The sequence below is a fragment of the Vanellus vanellus genome (genome assembly GCF_965231255.1).
Source record: "Vanellus vanellus genome assembly, chromosome: 15".
Taxonomy (NCBI): Eukaryota; Metazoa; Chordata; class Aves; order Charadriiformes; family Charadriidae; genus Vanellus; species Vanellus vanellus.
The window spans coordinates 908582-930147 of NC_138920.1; the positions used below are offsets into that span (position 1 = coordinate 908582).

General features: G+C 55.1%; 1 protein-coding gene across 1 annotated transcript in view; it reads left to right on the forward strand.

Moving 5' to 3' along the window:
- The window catches only part of LOC309678350 (arf-GAP with SH3 domain, ANK repeat and PH domain-containing protein 1-like), a gene marked incomplete at its 5' end in the record, with an annotated part of 25836 nt that extends 5427 nt beyond the window's left edge, over nucleotides 1–20409 (forward strand). The window contains 22 exons of the mRNA XM_082491358.1: nucleotides 1598–1647; nucleotides 1743–1872; nucleotides 3770–3855; nucleotides 4326–4401; nucleotides 5817–5903; nucleotides 6126–6226; nucleotides 7649–7718; nucleotides 8182–8269; nucleotides 8761–8809; nucleotides 9173–9336; nucleotides 9561–9694; nucleotides 10377–10468; nucleotides 12285–12462; nucleotides 13372–13457; nucleotides 13802–13917; nucleotides 15708–15775; nucleotides 16253–16360; nucleotides 16495–16699; nucleotides 17379–17555; nucleotides 18484–18629; nucleotides 19337–19459; nucleotides 19682–20409. Coding sequence (XP_082347484.1) covers nucleotides 1598–1647; nucleotides 1743–1872; nucleotides 3770–3855; nucleotides 4326–4401; nucleotides 5817–5903; nucleotides 6126–6226; nucleotides 7649–7718; nucleotides 8182–8269; nucleotides 8761–8809; nucleotides 9173–9336; nucleotides 9561–9694; nucleotides 10377–10468; nucleotides 12285–12462; nucleotides 13372–13457; nucleotides 13802–13917; nucleotides 15708–15775; nucleotides 16253–16360; nucleotides 16495–16699; nucleotides 17379–17555; nucleotides 18484–18629; nucleotides 19337–19459; nucleotides 19682–19756 — 2409 coding nt within the window. The 3' untranslated portion in view covers nucleotides 19757–20409. The remainder of the gene's footprint in view (nucleotides 1–1597; nucleotides 1648–1742; nucleotides 1873–3769; nucleotides 3856–4325; nucleotides 4402–5816; nucleotides 5904–6125; nucleotides 6227–7648; nucleotides 7719–8181; nucleotides 8270–8760; nucleotides 8810–9172; nucleotides 9337–9560; nucleotides 9695–10376; nucleotides 10469–12284; nucleotides 12463–13371; nucleotides 13458–13801; nucleotides 13918–15707; nucleotides 15776–16252; nucleotides 16361–16494; nucleotides 16700–17378; nucleotides 17556–18483; nucleotides 18630–19336; nucleotides 19460–19681) is intronic.
- Between the last annotated feature and the right edge of the window lie 1157 nt (nucleotides 20410–21566).

The window sequence follows — 21566 nt, forward strand, 5'->3', positions numbered from 1 at the left end:
CCCGTCCCACAGACCCACCTTTGGCTCTTGCATTTACATGTGTGAGCACACATGTGTTGGTGTGAATCTGAGCGTGCATGCGTGTATCTACAAGCTGCAGGTACCTTGCAGGGACTTCAGAGTAGCAAGTACTGAGGTGATCATGCAATTTGATCTTCAGCACTGTAGAGATATCAGAGATATCACAGCACTCATCAGTGTAGATTTTAGGAAAAACATCAAACTCGTATTTAATTTTTGCTTTTTTTAACCAATGGGAAGGCCATCATAGTCCTTGGTAAGTCTGCACACACATTCCTACCACCAAGTCCCCGTGGCTGTACTCAGGCCCTCAGCTCTGCGCAGTTGCCCCTGGGTACCTCTGCCTGCTTAGGGGTGCCCGTGCCTGTGGGTGTTTGGGGTGAGGCGGCTGGAGCGATCCCAAACGTGATGCTGGAGTGAGGTCACTCTTGAGGGATTGCTGATCATAGCCTTCATCTAATGTGGTGGAGCAGCTGCCAGTTGTGACTGGGCACCATTCCTCTCTGGGTGGTTTTGAGCACAGAGACTCTGCGAGCAGGGTATGTACAACTTGAAACAGATGTACACACAAGACTGTTAGGACTTGAAGCTTGACATTAATATGCTCAGCACCATGATAATACACCTGAGGATTCATGCTGGCTGGGCAGAGCAGCGTGGGAGGAGCAGGGACAGACAGGGCTGCTGCTCCCTGCAACAGATTCTTACTATTGGTCATTGCTGTCCTCCACCAGACCTGCTGAGACTCTGGCAAATCCCCTGCATTTTCTTCTCTTAGGGTTTTATATTTTTCTCTGATACTACTTTTCCTCTTGAATCCTTGACCTAGTAATGAACCTGTTTCAACAATATTAATTCTGTAATTTTACCTTTTTAATCTTGTATGGTTCCACTCTATAGATTTTCTCCCAGCTCTGCAGTTTCCTCAAACGCTTGATGAAGGTTTTGCAGACGGACTGTATCAGAGCTGGGCTGGGGATCCTTGAGCAAACAGCTGAACCTCTGGGAAAGTGGAGGGAAATTTTGGACAGGACTGCAGAAAGAGGGATGGGAACTGTGGCAGGGTTTGGGGGCTTCCAAAGGACTAATTGTCAAATACTGAAATAAATGATGAACATTTAGGTATCATTTTGGAAGTTTGTGCTATACAGGAGCATGAAAATGGAAGGAGAGAGCAAATTATGGAACTTCTGGTATGAAGTAAATTGGTTAAAGAATATAAAATATGAAGGAAAAAATCCATTACTTCCCTTAAAATTGTGAGTGTGGGAAAGATGTTATAGCCGGGTACTGCCATGTACATACCTAAGGATGTAGACGTGCGATGTATGTTTTGGAGCCTATGCATGTGCAAGCATGTGCCTGTGAGTGAACCTGCACTAGTGAGCACACGTGTCCGCTGTGCACTGAAGAGAGGCAAGGACCTTCCTGAGGAGTGACACCCCTTTGGGCAGCCATGTCCTGGGTCTGCAAGGGCCTTTATGCCAGGGTGACCCCGTGGGAATGCAGTACACTGAGAATGAGGAAGGCTCTGTCCCAGTTGTAGTCATTAAATGGTGCCTTTGGCTCTTCCTAGGAGTTCAAGAAACCATTTGAGAAGGCCTGCAAAGACTATGAGAGCAAACTGTAAGTCTTCAGGCTCCCTCACCCTCGGGCTGATGTTTGCCTGCCTTCGCTGGCAAGCAGTTGGACGGAGCTTTTCACATATCTCTTCTCTTGAGTGCCAAGATCGAGAAGGAGAAGCGTGAGCTGGCGAAGCAGCACGGCATGGTGAGGAGCGAGGTGAGCGGGGGGGAGATTGCTGAGGAGATGGAGAAGGAGCGTAGGACCTTCCAGTTGAACATGTGTGAGGTAAGGACAGGGACTAGCTTGTGTCATGTGCAGTGGTGTTAGAGTCACTGAATTGGCATCCAAGGGATGCATTTCCCTTCCACTGGTGCACAGCAACTGTGCCACAGCCCTGGCAGACCCTGGTCTGGAGCGGGCAGACATCAGCAGTCACTCTCATGCTGGTGTTTCCCACTTGGCCTCTGACCTAGGATTGTTTCAGAGCAGCCTTTTTGTCTGAATCCACACTGATTTTTCATTCAGGGCCATCTTCTGTCCCTGGTCAGTGAGCGATGCTTGTGCCCAGGGTATTGCAGGTATCTGCCTTCCTGGGATGCTGAAGTCCCCTAGGCTCTGCCCTGGGCACCATCAGCAACCAGCAGCTCCCTCTGCTCAGCCTCTGGGGAGCGGCACCGAGGTGGGCTGCAGATCCCCAGGGACCATTGCTCAGCTGGCCACGTCTGTTGTGCCAGCAAGAACCTGGGTATCTTCCCTCAGAGAGCTGCCTGGGTTGTGGTAGGCTCAAGCTAACCTGGGGCAGGGGCTGATCAAGGAGTTTAGCCAAAGCTTGAGCCTGTATTAATTAAGCTGGCAGTAGAGATAACAACTTCGGGAAAATTCCATCAAGAATTTGGATCCAAGCTTCTTCCTGACTGCCCATGGTGGACACTGCTGGCACAGAGGTCCCTGTTCCCTCTCAGGAGCTCTTTCTCGCCATAACCCTCCCTCTGCTTGGTGGGATAAACTAAGCCCAACTCCCCTGCAAATAGGATTTTCTGGTCCCACTGCCACACATCACAAGCAACAGCATGAGCAAAATGTTGGAAGATACCAATTTTGTTCAAAATATCCAGCTCTTTGTAATCATGTTTTGGAAACAGTTACTGTTTCTGTATTGAAACTGTTATTCTACTTCAAATATCGGAAGCCTTTGTGCTACAGAACTGTATTGTCCCTAAACAGAGCCAGTAGGTCAGGTGGAGGTTTCGTTCTGTGCTGATGTGAGTCCACACGTGGCATTTGGGTTCCTGAGAGGGTGTCTTCTGGGAAATGCTTCTTCTGATGCATCTAGAATGTTTTGAATGATCCCCTCAGAATAAATACAGGGAAGTCTGGGGTTGGCCATGTTGAACATGTATTTTGGAAGGTGATTTACTATGTTGGCCTGTGGGTCTTCTGGAAATGGTTGCTGTTTTTACAGTAGTTGCAATGTCAAGAGAGCTGACGCTGGTATAGGAGTAGTCCAGAGATGGATGGAGAAATATTCAAGGTGTTTCACAGCACAACACACCGTTTCACGTTGTCAGTCCACTGACAGAAAGGGCCAGGGTTGGTTTTCACGGGTGAGGTTGTTATGGTGGGGGGTGGGCTGGGTGATGTGGCAGACAAGTTTGGGCTGGAAATCTGAATTTTCAGCTCACTTCTGAAGGTCCTCAAGGCAGGCTGAGATGCCAGCTGCATGTAGGATATAGGCAGGCAGGTCCGCAGCACTGACATTGTCAGTAGGGTCAGGCGGAGGCGATACAGTTCACAGATCAAGTCTAGTAGGTTTTGGAGGGACTTGGCTCTTGAGCGATGAAGTTTGAAGGTCTATAGGAAAGGTGGCTGTTCTTCAGGGGAGGCACCATGAATGGTGAATCTTTGAGGGTGTGTTAACTGAGTGTTTGCCCTGCATAAGTAAAGCCCAGCAAGCGCAGGGTCCATGCCACCACTGTGGGTCTACCACTCTATTGGCCAGATCAGAGCACTGGGTCCTGCTTACCACTGCCTTCTCACCCCATAAAAGCCACATGAGCTGCTCCCATCAGGGTGTTACTGCCAGGGTGGGCCACAACACACTTGGAGGGAGGCCATCAAAAAGTGCAAAAAAGGTATTTCTCTCTAAGCTACAAATTCAGTCCCTGTGTCCTTTTCCCTTCAGTATCTAATCAAAGTGAATGAGATCAAAACCAAGAAAGGGATTGACCTGCTGCAAAACCACATCAAGCACTGCAGCTCACAGTTCAAGTAAGAGCAACTGGTAACCTTCCTGCACACCCTTTCTCTCCTGAAGCACTGGTTGTAGAGGGGACCTGGGGGTGGCTTAACTTTCAAGACCTGGGTTCCTGCAGTCGGCTTGGCCTGTCCTGTAACTTGCTGATAGTCCTCTTCTCCTGGAGGCAGTGGAGGCAGGAATATCAAGGGGGTGTGTTTCCTCTCTTTAGTTTGACATTTTCGTAAGCCAGTGTAAAGCAGAAATCTGGGATGCAAAGAAGACAGAGTGCTGAGCACTCTCCCTGAATTTAACCGACTCCAAATCTTTCTGAAATACATTTCCCAAGAAAGATTTTTTCAACTACGAAGTGAAAGCACTGCCTGCTGAAGGCATGATGGGCTCTGAAGCAGGAGCTAAGGGGGGCCTGGGGTCTGTAGCCTTCACAGCCAGTGCTAAGAGGAGGATTTCAGGCCGTGCCCTTACATTAGCCCTCTCCTCTCAGTTTTTTCCAGGAATGTTTAAACACAACAGCAAAACTTAAGAAATTTACAGAGACACTCATCCCAGAGCTGCAGAGTGTGAGTATTCATCTGAAGTTGGGTGCGGCAAGCAGAAACAGGCTGGAGAGCAGACATGTCTTCCCCAGGGCCTCGTGTTCCTCTGCAGAAGCAGACTGAGGACTTTTGCAGCTCTGTCACATCTATTAATCATTATTTCCTGATCCTCTGATGCACAGCAGCCCACAGAGGGGTGAAATGCAGCCTTCGCTGGGAGTGGGACAATTACACTGCCATACCCCAGGACACAGAGTAGGAAGAACAAGCATAAACATGGGTACCAAGGAGGCACTAACATATTCATCTCCCAAAGCCTTAGCTGCTCTGCGGACTTCCAGATTTCTCATTTGTGGTCTTAGTTTTCCATGCCTGTTGCTGTCAACTCAAGCTCTTAGTACATTTCCTTGGGGGCTTTGTTTTGCTGTAGAGGCAGGCAGGTCGTGTAAGCCTTGTGAACTTTAGCTTTTGACTTTGGGCTCTGTCAGTCATACACAACCCAGAGACAGAAAGGAGTTTTTCCAAGTGGCAAGGCTTTCAGAGACAGTCTGAGCACTCATGTCCCGGGTGGTGTGGTGTCCTCCAAGTGCAGCAGAGGGTTTATGTCGGTTTACCAGCATTTCTAGACCTCCATTCCAGTTTGCTTGGGCTTGCTCATCCTTCTCCATACCTCCTTGCAAGTCAAGATTTGCAGAGGCTTGGGATATTGTACTCACCCAGATATTGTGTCAGCATCACTTGCATGTGGTCCTGTAGTGCAGGTCTCCTCCAGGCATCTGCTGCTTTGTTTGAATTAATCTGCTTTAGGGGTATTACCCTGCTTGTTCCATAATTTGTAATCATTCATGTTAAAATTCATTATCTAAATAATAAAAAGAGGGGAGGTGCCACCACAGAGCAGAGCAACTGAGCACAGAAAGCAGCATCTCAGGGATCCCTCTTGCAGACAAACCCCCGGGCTCCATTTCAGGGCCACATTCTTGTGCCAAAGTCCATCAACTTTTTGATGGCTTGGAGACCTTTACATTATATTAATTACTGACGCTACCAAGGAAACAAAAAACAAACCACCGTGGTGACCTTCAAGCCGTTGCTTGTTTTTACACTGCGGAGAGCTGCAAACAGCTGTTTCCTCAGTAAAATGCAGACTGCTCTCCAGTCCCAGCACCAGGGACATGCCTGCTCCCCCCCCTCAAGGAGGTTTCCACTGAAGAACTTCTTGCACATACCACATACCAAGGCACAGCAGGGGATGAGTGGCAACCTCCCACCGCAGGAATGGAGCTCGATGCGTCCCACGGACACACACAGGGAGGCAGCGAGGGCAGAGGGTGGCGTGGGGGCACCTCTCCTGCACCCAGGAGGAGCGGGATGCTGCAGCTGAGGCGCGAGCCTCCTGCTGCCCTGTGAGCGGCTCACTGTGCTCCGGCGCCTTTCAGATGAAGATCAGGCAGGACGAGGAGAAGAAGCAGCTCTGCTCGCTTCGGGATCAGCTGAAAACAGCGCTGCAGCTGGAGCAGAAAGAGGTAAAGTCTGATCTGTCTTGTGAGGGAATGCAGGGTGGCACCTGTCGAGTGCACGGCACGGTAGCTGCTTATATAGCGTCCGCCTGCTGATGCCAAAAGCCGTGGGGTTCCTGGTGAGCTTTGGGGAGCCCAGGGGCCGTGGCAGTGCTGTGGGGATATGCTCTTGGTTGCTAGCAGTACTGATGGGGTAGGGCCTTGCTGCTATTTCTCTCCTGCTGCCAGGACCCTGGGAACAAGCAGGCAGGGTACAACATGCACCAGCTGCAAGGGAACAAGCAGTACGGCATGGAGAAGTCGGGGACCCTCTTCAAGAAAAGCGATGGGTAAGTTGAGATCCAGCACGCCAGTGGTGCTTTGGTGACCTGGGGCCAGAGCAGGGTTCAGCCAGGCAAACCTCCTCTCCCTGGAGTGGCCACAAGGCAGGGGAACAGGACAAGCATGCATGAAGGTGTGCTCGACGCCATCCCAGCCTCCAACAGCTTTCAGCACAGAGGTCCAGGCAGCTTGTGTCTGTCTTTTAGCCCTGAGGGCATTTGTAGCCTGTGAAGATACCCCATGTCCTCTCAAGTCCTGTGAGCACTGGGTTGAGGAGCCCTGCATCCACCACGGGAAGCCAGAACCAGATCCCTGTCTTTCCTTCCAGCTTGGACCCCACCACTTCCATCCAGCACCCCAACGTCCTGTGCTGGGGGAGACGGGGAAGGGTCAGTGCTTCTCCCCCTCTCCCAGCCACTCATTGCTTTCCAGAACCCCCTCCATCGCCTCTGCTCCAGGATGAGGAGCCCTGACCCCTCCATCCTTCCAAGTGGGAGGCGCTGAGGGGTGCACTGGTTATTTATATACGGCCCTGGTGATGTTTTCTGCTCTCTTCTCTCTTTCCTCCTTTTCCTCCCCAGCCCTGACCTGTCCTTTGCCTTTTGGATCCCTCTGCCCTCCCAGGTCAGTGCTGGGCTCAGCTCCCTGATGGTAAAAATTAGGGGAAGGAGAAGAAATATGGGGTGAATTAGACACAGTGTGGGTCAGTGCTACCTTGAGGTGGCATCACGGACCAGAGGGGAGAGAGCGCCAGCAGCCATCCTGTGCCCCTCTCCCAGGAGCCAGACCCTGAGTTTCTGGAAAGCACTCTGCTGTCTTTGGAAAGAGGATCATCTCCCACCAGTGTGTGGGAGGATGCTTGCTGTGAATCACAGGGGTCCTGCACTGGGAGACTTGCACACTTGGAAAAGACTGTGAAGTGTCCTAAAAAAACCCTGAAACTGGACAGAAAATAATGAACTGGGGCTCAGGAGTCTTCTTCACTGCAGACTGAAGTTCAGTCTCTCTCCCTTTTCGAGTGTATCTCTTCCACCTTTCTCCTGTGCTATGGTCTGCCCTGAATGGCAGGCACAGGAAAGCCAACCTGGGAGCAGTTTGGAGGTGATGGTCTTGGATGTTTGCTGAGTGCTTCTGCAAAGGGCTTTGCGCTCTGCTAGCGGGTCCTGCTGCCCTGATTGGTGCTCTGCACCCGTATCACCTCCACAGCCTGTCTGTACAAGCCTGTCATGCCATATGATGGCTTCTCCTCAGCCCAGAACAGACCAAGAATGACAGACCCCATCTGTGGCAGCCCAGCCAGCATGTCTGATGAGAGCTGCGGCGCTGTGCTGTGCCTTTGCATGGCTCCTCCGTTTGCCAGCACTGTGCTGCATTGCATGTCTGCTCCTCCGTATGTATGTCCTCTTGGCTCACTCTCTGCTCATTTCCAGGTTGAGAAAAGTCTGGCAGAAGAGGAAATGCACCATCAGCAATGGCTACCTGACCATCTCTCATGGCTTGGTAAGACCCACTTCTTCCACTCTGCTCTGCTCCGCTCCTCCCTGGGAGCTGCTGCCCACTGCTGCAGGGTCCTCAGGGCCTGCCACTGCCAGGCATGCCGGTGACTTTGTGGGGCTTGTCAGAGCCCTCGTGCCTGCTGCTTGCCTTGCTGGGCTGCCCTGGTGGAGGAGGCTTTCTGTTGAGACTTAAAGTGCCTGCAATCCAAGAGAGGTTTAGACAAATACAGGAGGTCCTCGTTTGCCTGTGTGCACGGAGGGGCATGAGCCAGGGGACCTGGCTCCAAGCACGGGGTGGCTGTCGGGAAAGAAAAGGTCTGTGTTGCTATTTCTTGCATTGCGCCTGAGAGCAGAGCCGAAGACAAAGTGCTGGGCGCGAGGCAGGTCTGTGCCTCTGTCTCCAGAACCAGGCGGTGCTCCTCACTGCTGGACCATAGCCCTTTGATGCTTCCTCATTCTGCTTGTAGCTCAACCGCCCACCAGCCAAGCTGAATTTACTGACCTGCCAGGTGAAGCCAAACACGGATGACAAGAAATGCTTCGATCTGGTTTCCCGTGAGTGCTGGTGCCTGCCCTGCGGTTCTTCCGGGAAGGGTCCAGAGTGGCAAGCAGTGCTTGGGGCTCAGAGAGCCAGCGTGGGTAGGGATGAGGGGAAGCTCTGTAGCTTTGGGCCAGCTTGAGGGGCATTACCCTGGGGAAATCGTGCCAGGAGGCAGCTCTGCTCAGGACCAGTGATGCACATGCAGGGTGTGAGGGAGGCAGCACTGCCATGGGACCGTGTGGGGTGCGTGGGGACAACCCAAGTTCCTGGGCTGCAGCTTAGCTAACACCAGCATCCCTCGTTCCTGGTACAGGTACAGGTCCCTTTGCCTGGGATGCACTGGTGAGGGGCTGAGTGAGACAGAGATGACTGTCACCCCAGCTGCCCAGGCTGGAGATTTCTCCTGGCTCTGCTGAGCCCAGCTCAGGCATGCTGTGCGTCCTGCCCTGCCTGGCAGGACGGATGGACGAGCGGGGTGCCTAGAGATCGGTTCTCTGTGTTTCAGACAACCGCACGTACCGCTTCCTGGCAGAGGATGAGCAGGACTGTGCCGCGTAAGTACTGCTGGCGCCTCGCTGCGGACCAAAAAATGCTCCTCTGGCTGCTGATGAGGAGCCAGCTCTTTGGTTAATTAAGCAGTACGCTGCAGCCCCCTGTTCGATGCCCTTCCCATCCTGATTGTGTCCTGATCACTCCGGGGGAGATGGATGGCTGTGAGCAGGATGTGGAGCTTGATGGCACCCAGTTTGCTGCTGGAATCCCGTGCAGGACCTTTGCGCGTGGTGGCTGCTGTGCAGGCTGGGGCAGTGCGGGATCTCCCCCTGCAGCAGTGGGATGAGCCCCACTGCCCTCCTCACCCTGCAGCCCGAGCATGGCCACATGGGACCCTGCTCCTAAGCCACTTTCTGCCCGTGCAGCTGGGTGTCCGTCCTCAGCAATAGCAAGGAGGAGGCGCTGAACTTGGCCTTCAGCAAGGCGCAGGGCAGAGGGGAGAGCAGCTGGGAGGAGCTGACCCGGGCAATCATCAAGGAGGTCAGAGGCATGCCTGGGAACAGGGAGTGCTGCGACTGCTCGGCCCCAGGTGAGAGCCAGCCCACGGCTGTGGGGCCACCGTGCTTCCTTCCCCCTGGACAGGCAGACCTTTGCCCGACCCTCTGCAGCATCCAGCTCCTGGGAACCTGCAGGCTACTGGGGTCTTGCCTGTCCCCTCTGTTCTGCTGTGGAGCTTGTGCCCTGGGGTGGTGGTGGGCGGACGGGGAGGAGAGGCAGTAGATGCACATGAGTCTGGCACCCTTGTCTCTACAGATCCCACTTGGCTCTCCATTAATTTGGGCATCCTGATCTGCATTGAGTGCTCTGGGCTTCACAGAGAGATGGGTGTGCATCTCTCCCGCATCCAGTCGCTGTCTCTGGACAAGCTGGCAACCTCTGAATTGCTGGTAGGATGCTGCCAGTGTGCTCTCTCCTCCAGCCTCCCCCTCCTTCTGCTGTGCCCTTCCTGAAACTAAGTTAATTCAGTGGGGTTTTCACCTGTTAAACTGATGCATACCCATCAGTAATTCCAGGGTTGAATGGTTATTGTGGCAGGAATTGTCATCTTCAAGGAGGAGAGGGGGGAGTCATTTTGCCATTGCTCTGTCACCCGTCTCCCTCAGTCCCCTTTCCCCATCGGTGTCCCTTGGTGCAGGGGAGCTGTGGGGCAGGGCCAAGCTTGAACTGGGGTAGAGCAGAGTGTGGGGCAGGCAGGGGGTTGGAAACCTTGCCTGGGGCTGTTTTAGGGCCACAGTGCCCTGGGGGCTCATGGGTTTGATAGGGCTGTCATGGGAGCTGCTGACAGCTGGTGGGCATCAGGGTAGGGGATGGGAGTGTTTGGCAGGGATCATTGCTCGCCCAGATCCGAGACCAGCGGTCGGCTCTGGGGTTGGTTGCACTGCTGGAGTTGGGAGATCTCAGCAGTAGGAGTTAGGGCAGAGTCTCTGGCCACTGGGCGCACACATCCTGGCACCCCTTGACATGCCCTTGATACCTGGTCAGGATCTCAGCCTGGAGCTCCCTCTCCTGCTGCCATGCAGTTAGAGCTGCTGCGTGTCTCATGTCACCTCTGGCTTGGCTGTTTTGCAGCTGGCGAGGAATATCAGCAACTCTGGCTTCAACAACATCATGGAAGCAAACCTCCCCAGCTTCTCCCTGAAGCCCACAGCGCACAGTGACATGTGAGTTGCTATGCAAGAGCTGTTTTTTATGGGATGTTAGATACAGGGCCCTCACCCGTGGGCACACACTCTGCGGCCCTCTGCGCTCCCCGCAGTGACCAGGCACATGGCACCACCCGATCTCCTCACCAGACTGTAACTTGTTTTTAGAAGCATCAAGTCAGCAGGAAAGGTTTGATAAAGGAGAGAAGAGTGAGGAAGAGCCAGCAGGACAGCTCAAGTATTGGCCTTGAGGTCAGGACGGGGTTGAGGAATCGGTGCTGGAAAGGAAAAGGCACAAAGAGAAATAAGTGGAGCTGCCGAGCAGGATGGCCCTGGCTGCACATCAGCAGGGCAGGGAAGGGCGGGAGTGTGGAGTGGGACGGGGGACAGGAACTTGTGCGGTGCAGAGCAGTTCACTGTGGCTGGGGCCCAGGGTCGGTGGGATCAGTGTAGGCATTGAGCAAGGATCTACTTAGGATGTGGGAACCTCCGTCCTTCATCCTGGAGTGCCCACACCTCTAGGTTCTGCAGAAGACAGGGGAGAGCTGGGGTGGTGTGGCTGGTACCAGCAATAGCTGGGGGCTTCTCCAGGGCTTAGTGCCATAAAGCTGGGGTGCAGCAGAGCTCTTGGGGGTAACAGCTGGGGAGCTTATTGTCAGGGGCCAACTTTCAGAAGACTGGAAAGCAGAGTAGGCATGATCAGGTTCCATTACAGCCATGCAAGTCCTGACTAGGGCACTGTTTAGATCATGCGGACCTCCCTTGCAGTGAATAGGTGGATAAGGAACTGCACTTGGCAGGGAGAGAGCAGCAGAGAGCTAGGAGAGGAGGAAAATACAACTGGAACAGCATAGTCAAGGTTGCCAGATCCACCCTTCCGCTTGGATGCTGGGGAAACTGAAACTGCATGAAATGAATAATTCAGCTCTTCCTCAATGGCCTCTTCTGTTTGGAACACTCCTTTGCCCATGGAGCACCTGCGGCCACCCCAGATCCTCTGGCTGATCACCACCTCTGCTTGACCTCTTCAGGGGGAGAGACCCAGCTTACTCGGCCAGTCTGGAAGCTGCTCCTGACCCATGGATACTCTCAGCCCATTTGTGCCATGTGGTGTTTCCTAGTCCTTGAGATTTCTGCTCCTTCCCCTAATTTTTACCATCAGGGAGCTGAGCCCAGCACTGACCTGGGAGGGCAGAGGGATCCAAAAGGCAAAGGATGGGTCAGGGCTGGGGAGGAAAAGGAGGAAAGAGAGAAGAGAGCAGAAAACATCACCAGGGCCATATATAAATAACCAGTGCACCCCTCAGCTCCTCCCACTTGGAAGGATGGAGGGGTCAGGGCTCCTCATCCTGGAGCAGAGGCGATGGAGGGGGTTCTGGAAAGCAATGAGTGGCTGGGAGCGGGGGAGAACCACTGACCCTTCCCTGTCTCCCCCAGCACAGGACGTTGGGGTGCTGGATGGAGGTGGTGGGGTCCCTGGAAAGAAAGACAGGGATCTGGTTCTGGCTTCCCGTGGTGGATGCAGGGGTCCTCACCCCCCTGCCATGACAGTACTCACACTTTAAATGCAAGAAAGTCAAGTTCTTGTTTAATTATATAACCGCAGGAGAAGCAGCTTTAAGAAAACCACAGTCTTTGCAAGAGTTATTTATGCATGCTACTGTAGAGGAGTTTGGGAAATAGGACAGAGAGAGGAAAGGTGCTAAACTTTCTGTCAGGTCTGAAGGAGAGAGAGGGAAGGTGGCTGGGGCAGCGGGAGAGGAGGAGGGTGATCCCGGGATGCTCACTAGGTCGCTCTGTGGCCGCTAACTCTCATTCGGCTGGTCTCTGGCAGGGCCTTTCGGAAACATTTTATCATTTCCAAGTATGTTGAGAAGAAATATGCCAAGAGGAGCCCTGCTGCTCAGCACTCTGGCCTCCCAGAAGCCATCAAGGACAAAGACATATTTTCTTTGCTCCAAGCGTATGCAGAGAACGTGGATTTGAGCGAGCCTGTGCTGGCACCTCTGCAGGTATGTCCAGCTGTCCTGTGGGCCCATATGACAAACAGCTTTGCCGTCGCCTCTCCAGCCTGTCCATAAGAGTCCCTGTGCCCAGGAGGGGATAGACTTTTCTGATGAAAACAGTGCTTTCTGTGAGCCTGGAGCAACAGGCAGATTTGAGCAGGGTGAGGAACATCATGGCAGAGAGAGATTTTCTGGCCATGACCCCATAGCCCTCCTCATGCTGTGTGTGGGGGGTGGGCAGAAGTCACAACCACCAGCCCAAGGCTTTCCAAAGGCTAATTTGTAACCGAGATTTGCTTGTAAACTTCTGAGCAGATTTTCTCAGGACATCCAAGTCTCGCTGTAGGCTGAAAAATCAGGGCAGCATTTTTTCCTGCCAAACCACAGAGTGGGTCCTTGCTGTAAGGGTCAAGAAGAGAGTGCAGCCCTAACCCTTGGAGCTGTGGGCACACTGCCGTGACAGCAAAGACGCTGGTAGGTGTCCTCCAGAGTAAAAACAAAGGAGCAAAATGCTGCAGTAAGCAAGAAGCACCATCCATATGGGATGTCTTGGGACAAACTGGCAAGCGAGAAGCAGCTCTGTGGGGAGCAGCTGTTGCACACTCAGGGGCTCTGGTGAGGTTGTGGACTTGGCAAAGTTCAGCTGCTGGCCTGGGGAGAAAAGTCACCTTTGGTTGCCTCAGTTTCTAAATGTGAAAAGGGGATGACTGATTCTTCTTCATGAAGCCATGAGGCACGGCTCTATGCATGTTAACTAGGTTCTCACCAGCCGTGGCGGTCATGACTCTGAAGACACAGTTCATCTCTCAGGGATTTTAAATGTGTAAGGACAGTCCCTAAAGGACAGTGCTCCTATCTGTGGTGGTGTTGCAGGCAGACACAGTCTCATCCTTGATGTATTTTTCTTGGTTACAGGAACCTGGAGAGACCCTTCTCCACATGGCAGTGCTGTTGTCTGATCGAACCTCTTTGCATATTGTCGATTTTCTTGTCCAGAACAGGTAAGCTCATGATACCCAGTCAGCTTGTCACGGCTAAGCTGTGCTAGTGAAAGGTGCAAGACTGATGATCTTCTCCAAAATGCTCCCAAAAAAGAGAAAAATCACCAGGGCAGGCCCCCCGCAGCAAACGTGCCTTGGGCTGGGCTTGGGGTAACTATGCCTAGATCAGAGGGACCTTGGGTTCCCTCATGTCTTCTGACTTGACGTATGACGGTGGTGGTGACCACCTCTTCTTCAGGCGAGGTGGAAAGAAGGACACCTGTGCCAGCACCAGGTGGTGTGTGCTGTGGCTGGGGCCAGCGACTCTTCCCAGGGGTGCTGACATTATCCACTCTCTGCTGCAGCAAGAGCCTGGCAAAGCAGACGGCGGAGGAAAACACGCCACTTCACTACTGCTGCGCTCAAAACAAACCCGAGTGTGTCAAACTGCTGCTGAAGGCCAAAGCCAACATTGCCATCAGTGAGTGACTGTGGGATCCCCCCACCCCATGCACACACACAAGGTGTCTTCTCAGCTCTTCTCTGCAAACACCTCCTTAGTCTTGGGAAAGTGCTCAGCAGTGCTTCTCTGTGGCTGGGGAGAAGCAGGTTGATGATGGCATTGGGTGGGGACCTTGCCCACGGGGTCACAGCCTCAGCCCCAGGTTTTCTCTGCACGTCCAGCAAGGTGCTCTGCTCTGACACTGTTCTTGGTTGGCTCTCCAGGCTCAGCGGTGTTAACAAGCTGGTTTGGGGTGCACATGGCCCTCCGCGACCGAATCTCACAGGTTCCTGCTCTTGGCAGCCTGGGACAGCAGCGGTGGCTTTGCTCTCCAGGTTGGAGCACGGGATGCTCCTCTCTGCTCCCCAGGAAGGAATGAGCTCACGCTGGGGTGCTCCTGACCCCAGGGAGCTTGTGCTGCTGCCTCACTCCACTTGTCCCCCTCCCAGGTGGGCAGCCACAGGCCTGCTCCGTGGTGGGCAGCTCCATGGTGGGACTGCGCTGGGGTGGGCTCACTGAGCTGACAGAGCCCAGTAAGGCAAACACTACCTGAGCTGCTCTTCCCCACGAAGCACGTGCACAGCAGGAGCCAAAACAGGCACTTGACTCATTTTCAAAGCCAACACTGCAATGCTGCAGAGCAGGTGGGAGGGCTGCTGGAGCGTGAGTTCAGAGATGGCATGTGCTGATGCTCTGGTGCCAGGTTCACAGGTCCAGCCATTCATACTACCCATGAATCTCCCCTTTACAACACGGAAGTGAGCTTTAAAACTAGGATTCTGGGTGACATAGGGGGGCACGAATGTTTCCACCATGAGGTATCAGCCGAGCTGGTAAGTGTGGTTGAACATTGCCTCCTGGGACACTCCTATTTCTGGCTCCAGGCAGTGGGTGGCAGCCCCTCGGAGGGCAGAGAGACCCTGGCGGGGCGGCAAGAGCTGTGTTCATGTCGCCCAGTGGCACAGGGATTTGGCAGCCAAATTTCTCGCTGCCTTGGCCCTGCTGGGCACAGCCATGCCTGCTCTGTCTTTACTGACTACCACTGGTACGTTGAGCATCTTGAGTCCACAGTGCAGACCCTGCTGCTGGTATGGGGATGCTCTGTGGTCCCTCAGGGCGCAGACCTCTTGCTGTTCCCTTCTCCCACCCTTCCCTTTCACCAGAGTCCCCCCAGCCCACCCCTCCCCAGCCAGACTTGTGCTGCAGCTCCGCAAGGAGGGGTTTTGCAGAAGTAACAACATTGCGGTTACACCACCACCCTCACAGGTCCCACCCTCAGACCTCCAAAGGGTTTTAGCTTAAAGTGAGACTGAAGTAAAACTTCAGTAACTTGTTCACACTTGCACTCACACCCCTGCTTGCAAGCACTGGGACCTTGGTGTCCGAGTGGTCTGTGTGTCCACCAGGCATCAGGACACATGTATTGGGTCTGCCGAAAGCTCCCTGCGATGACAGAGAGGACAAGGGGTGCCAACTATGGAGTCCTCCTCTGGTTTTGTAACCTTTAGGCTATCCTGTCCCATTTCTGTGAGTCATCAGGACTTACTTCTGCTCCTTTTTCTCCTTATCTGTGTGTCTCATCTCCTGCCCTCTTCATCTCCCCTGCCACTATTCCTTCATGGCCTGAGCCTTTGTTTTACTCTGCTTAGGCTGTCCCTTCTTTGGGGCTTGTTTGCACCCAGATGCCCTGAAGGCGGCACTGCTCTTCAGTTTGCTGAACACAGGGCAGGCTCATGGTGTTCACGGCTGCTGTTTCCCCCCCCTCACAGCTAACAAAGCGGGAGAAACGGCCCTTGATGTTGCCAGGAGGATGAGACATCCCCTGTGTGAAGAGCTGGTAAGACACTGTCTCATCACCCCTCTGGTTTTGGGACACATGCAGGTAGCAGAGAGCAGTTGGACACCTGCACCCATGTGAACACGTCCTGCGGGGCCACCAACGCCCCCTCAGCATCTCCAGTGCGGTGTGGAGGGGTCCAGCAGGCTCCGGGGCCCCCCTGCTGGCATGGGGTCCCTCAGGGAAGAGCGGTTTGGGACAGGCCGGGCAGGGGTCACGCTGTGGCTGGGCAGGGACACCTGGAGCTGTACTGAGGCTGCATGGGGTGAGCGCATCTCCTCAGCGAGTACAAGCCTTACTTCTGCCACATCCTGATTTGTGTGTTTGTAGACCTTCTCAAACCTCCTCACCGCTCTGATGCGCTGCTTGCAGCTTGCAGGTGTTGGCCTGATGGGCGGGTGGTTGAAGATGGGGCTAGCAGCTGCCTGTGGGGCTGGTCGGGCTGGTGGGTCCTCAGGGAGCTCCTCTGTGCCCCAGCTGCTACAGGCCCAGAGCAGTAACTTCAACCCCCATGTCCACGTGGAGTATGAGTGGTGGCTGGGTCAAGACGACATGTATGAGAGTGACGAAGACCTGGATGAGAAGGTGAGGTCCCGACAGGCTCTGGCTTGGGGCCATGTGTGCCACCACTGCCCCTGCTCCCACTGTGCTGGAGCGGGTGCTCCTGCACCTGCCCAGCTGCTCCCGCTCTGTCTAACCTGCAAATATCCCTTTCCCAGCTGGGTCCCGTGATGAGGGGGTCTGCCCATCCCCAGAGCTGCTACCACCCCTCTGATGCTGCCCCCAGGCCAGAGGCAGCAGGGTCAGTGCCCTGGGGAGGGTGGCCGGACACCCACCCCCTGCCAGCCGCCTGCCTCCGCAGCCTGGATGTGCCACCTGCCCCCTCCTACCCGCCTCCATCCCCACCCCAGCAGGCAAAGCCAGGTGAGAGTCTGTGGCAGGGTTCTGCAGGGACTGGCAATGTGAGCTGTTGCAGCCTGGCTCCATTGGCAGAGGGTGGTCTGGTCTGGGGGGGAGCTGGGGCCCTGATGGGGTGTGAGGGTTTTTCTGGTGCCCTAGGGCACCCTTCTGTCCTCTGCTCTTTGAGGGACCAAAGCTGGCTTGTGTTGGCTGGTCTGTCCTAGTGCTGACCCCCGCTTTGAAGAGCACTGCAGCATACGCTCGCCCTTGTAGACCCTACGCTGGTGCCATTAGGATGCACCCTCACCTCCCAAATTCTGCTGCTGTTGGGAGAGACAGAGGAGCATGTCTTTAGAGGCAGGGCTGGGAAGACAAAGCTGCTGGCAGAAAAAGCAGCAGCATCGCAATTCTGCTCCTTAGCAAGACCTGATCCCACCATCCTTGCCCAGCCTTCCCATGGTGTGTCCCACCTCCAAGAGCCGCCCTGCTTTCTGGGAGACTCACCAAGTCCTGCCTGACTTCCCCTCTGCCATTCCTAGCTCTGCTTCCAACCTGATGCGTTTCTCAAGTTAGACCTGCAAGCAGAGCAAAGAAAATCCCTGCCCACGTGTTTGTGTCCATTCTACCCTGGAGCTTCACCCCAGGACCCCTGCTCAGCACCAGCTTGCTGCTGACCCCTGATCTGTTCTTGCTCTGTGTTTAGCTCCCCAGGGGGCATATCCACCCTTCCTTACCAGCTCATCCATCTTTGCTGAGGACACAAGAAGCAGGAGGAGCCCACCCCTGCCTCTGAGCATCAAGCACAAGCGCACATCCTCGGAGCCGGCACCTTGGGTACCGCTCAGCCCTGAGCAGCCCAGCCCCACCAGCCTGGCTTCAGGTAACGAAAGGACAGGCACAGGAGGGGCAAGGAGCCAGACCATGCTGGTGGGAAGGACCTGCTGGAAGTCTGCAGTCCAGCACCCGCGCTTAGGTCAGGTTGGCTGTGGCTGTGGTCTGGCTGAGCCTCGTTTGTGGATCAGACCCATGAGGCCTCTTTCTTGGACGCGGGGCTGGGAGAGCTGTGGGAGCTGTGGCATAGAACAGCATGCCCACAGCTGAGCGCAAGGGGACTCTCTGTATCCTAGCTGTTAGACACCAGTGCCTCCGGGGCAGGGTTATTCTGGGGTTTCCTGGGCTGTTGGAGATGGGAATGACCCCATCCCTGTCTTTCAGGCATTGGATTTGTTTCCACGGGTGACCCGTGGCAGAAATATATATATGCCCCTCTCTCCGTACCCAGGCAGGGTGACAGGCTGGGAGCTGAGGCAGTGGCTTGCACAACACAACCCTTTGACAAAGGGGTGAGTGCTGCCAGGAGCAGGCCTGGGTGCTCTGGGATGGAGGTCTGGCCAGCTGGAGCCTCCAAATGCCTCTAGGAAACAGCCTCATCCCGGGAGAGCTTGGGAGTATGGGTGAATGGAGGGTGCCCCATGGCCCATGGCAGCTGCATCCTTCCGCTGGTGCTGGCAGCTCTTGCGGCACCTTGGAGCTGCACAGCCCATCTCCCACTTCCTGGTAACACACTTCTCACCCCAGCCTCCACTCTATGTCCTTCTGCTTCTTGGCCACATCCCGTTCCCCTGCTGCCCCTCTCCACCCTATCCCTAGTCTGTCCCCTTTCCAGTTCCTAGACTGATGGGGTGCTTGTTGCCCACGCTGCACTGCGGAGGAGGCTCATGCTGCACTGTGTGCCCTGACAGTGGTGGTTGCTGTTGTCCACCTGTGATGAAAGGTGGGAGGAGAAGACCAACCTGATTGTGTCGTAGGTGCCCTGAAAGCCATGGACCCCCTCTGCATGCTTGGCCCCAGTGAAGTGGGACAGCCTGGCCCACACCGATTCCTCCAGGAGCCAGATCCATGTTCTGGCCGCGCCCGGGATGTTCCATCTCTTCTTCCTCGGAGAAGCAGTTTGGTAGGTGGACAGGATCAGCTCAGCTCAGCTCCCACATCTGCCCAAAACCAGTTTAGAACTGAGCTGGAGTCAGTCCCAGCAACTTCTCCCAGCACTTCTGCTGTGACTCCCTGGTGTTGGCATCTCCCTGCTAGGTGCTGTGGACGCTGCGAAATCCCCATAAGGCTCCCACTTAAGGGAATCCTTGTTTATGGTTTCAGGTGGTTGGCAAGTTGGGGTGCAGTTTTGTACAAGGACAAGGGTGCAGTGTCCACATTGTCCCCGCCTCTCTGTGCTCCAGGGGACACCCTTCTCCCTGAGGACACTGTGCAGAAGCAGAGCCCTTTCGTTAGGGACACCTTGCTTGGGTTGCTGGGTCCTGGGGCTGTGCTGAGCAGCACCACTGAGTCCTCACATAGAGCTGCCCCGAGAGAAGTGGGACCCCAGACAGTGCAACTGCACGTGCTGCAGTCCTGGGACGCAGGAGCAGGTGCCTCTGGAAGGATGCTACAGCACAAGGAGGTGTCTTCTGGATCCCTGTCCCACCCAAACTCCCAGCAGGTGACCAGCCAGGGCCACCTCTGCCCTCCCTCTGTACAGGAAACCTCCCAGTCTCTTATCCTTGCTCCTCACATCTTTGCCAGGGCCTTCGGGATAAAGACACTAGAGCTATTTTAATTTGTCTGATGAAGCTGGGGAGGCCTGAGGATGCTCTCTCCTGCTTGCAGAACAGACTGCTGCTCCACAGGGTCCGCGCTCTCTATGACTGTGATGCTGACCGGGAAGATGAGCTGACTTTCCGCACAGGCGAGATCATTGTGGTGTCTGAAAAGGAGGACAGCAACTGGTGGGTGAGTGAACCTGCGTATGCTGACCAGCGCTGGGATGTGCATGACCAGCTCTTGCCTCTGTCCTACAACTGTCACACTCGTCATCTTCTGCTCTGCATCTGTCTCTCTAGCTTCCATCTTTTCCTTGGCAACCAAAGGTAGCTATTATGGGGCCAGTTCCTCATGCCCTTCAATGCCCCTATGCCATGCTCACTGGTCCTCTTCCTTCCTTTCTCCCTGCAGAAAGGGTGGATTGAAGGACAGCCTCACAGGCAAGGTGTCTTCCCCGCTTCATTCGTTCACGTGCTCAATGAGTAGGAGCTGTGCTTCATTTCAAGAAGGAAGATTGATCAGCTGCTTAAAATGCAATCACCCAAGCTCCCGTCTGCATCCAGCGCCCCAGGGGTGACCAGGCTGGGAGCACCAGCTCGCCTGGTTGCTGCCTCCCTCACCTCCGCTGCCCCAGCACCCCTGTCCCCCAGCCTACTCCTCCCATGGGCTGACAACAGTGCCCTTGGCCAGGCAAAGGTAGAGAACACAGCAACCTACGTGCTCCACAGATGTGCTCCTGCCCCAGCCACATCCCCATGCAGGAATCAGCCCTGGGGCACTCTGCTGCCAAACGCCCGGCTCCTGCCTTGCCCTGGCCACGCTGCCTGTCCCGTGGTGCTCCCTGCTCTGCTAGTGCTAACGGAAATGATCGATCGGGCTGTGCCCTGCAGGGCTCCAGAGCTGCAAGTGGAACCGTGCTGGCATGCGGACCCCTGGGAAAGGGGCTTCTGCTGAGGGCTGAGCACACCAGGAGCTTGGAAATGCAAACAGGTGCTGTGGAGCCAGCGTCACCACGAGCCTGTGCCGCCCCTGATTCCTCCCACCCAGGTTTCACTGTTTGTGCTTCAGAAAATGTGCTCTGTAGCAGCTCAGGGCATTGCTCCTCCGGTGCCTGGCGCCCCAGCAGTGGTGGAGAGGCCCTTTGAGCCTGATGCCAATAAATACCGTCTCTCTGGAGCTCTGTTCCAGTTTGAGTTTCTAGTTCCTTCCTCTTCGTGGCTCTCCCTCAGGCACCAAACCTCCTCGCAGGCATCAGAACAAAGAGGGCTCACCTCCCTGTGGATAAAATTACTCACAATGCAGCTTGCATGGCTTTTCTCCACTGGCTGTGTTTTTCCACTTGCCGAGGCACATTTCATAGCCTTCACCTGTCCTCTCTGAGTCAAAATGCCATCCAGGTGAGCAAAAGAAACCAGCTGGTGACATGCCGCATGCACGAGGCTGTTGAGACCTCCGTGTTGCTGGTGTCAGTGTCAGCAGAAGTTGAGCCATCCCAGCAGGACCCTTAGGGGCAGGAGGGCAGTTCCACTCCAGGCAGCTTTTCCCACCCTCAGAGGAACATGTTAATTAATGATAAATTACCTGATTTGGCCCTGGGAACATGGCCAGGGCATCCAGCTCCAGTGGGACTGGTGGCTGCCATGGTGCTGGGCTGTGCCGGAGGGCTGTGCCGGGATACCAGAGCGGTGGCCACTGCTGGAGAAGGGAGGGCAGCCCTGATTTCACTGTGCCGCTCGCTGTGAGGCTCTGTTTCCCCCCACGTCATTCTGCAACACTTCCTTTTCCCGTGGCGGTTGTTGTGGCTTGCAACGAGCACTGGCGAGGTGACTGAGCCTGGGAGCATCATCTTCGCCTGGCCCTGGTCAGCAGCGCTTCCGAGGAGGAGGTGAGGGGCCCCAGGGACAGCAGGCTGGGGACCAGGTGTTCGTGACACCATTAGGGGCCTATTTCCTGGCTGCGGGCCTGGGGAGCTCCTGGCGGTGTGTCTTGGGGCTTAGCGGGGACGGAGACAGGTCTGTGGCCACCGGGTGCAACTCAGTGCAGCAGCTGCACCCCAGTGGCTTGTGGGCTGATGGTGCTGGGCTGGGGAACCTCAAGGTGAGGGCACCTCTGGGCATGGGGCTAGTGGGGTCGTTTCAGCTGCCTTGGGGGGTGCTGGTGGAGGCAGAGAAGTCTCATCCACAGGGTATGGGCTGCACATGGGCACAGCTCAACCCTGCCTGTCCAGGGCCCTGCCCTCCCCGGCGACAGGCGACTGCAAAAAGCTTCATGAAATATTCACTGCGCTGCCCGAGTC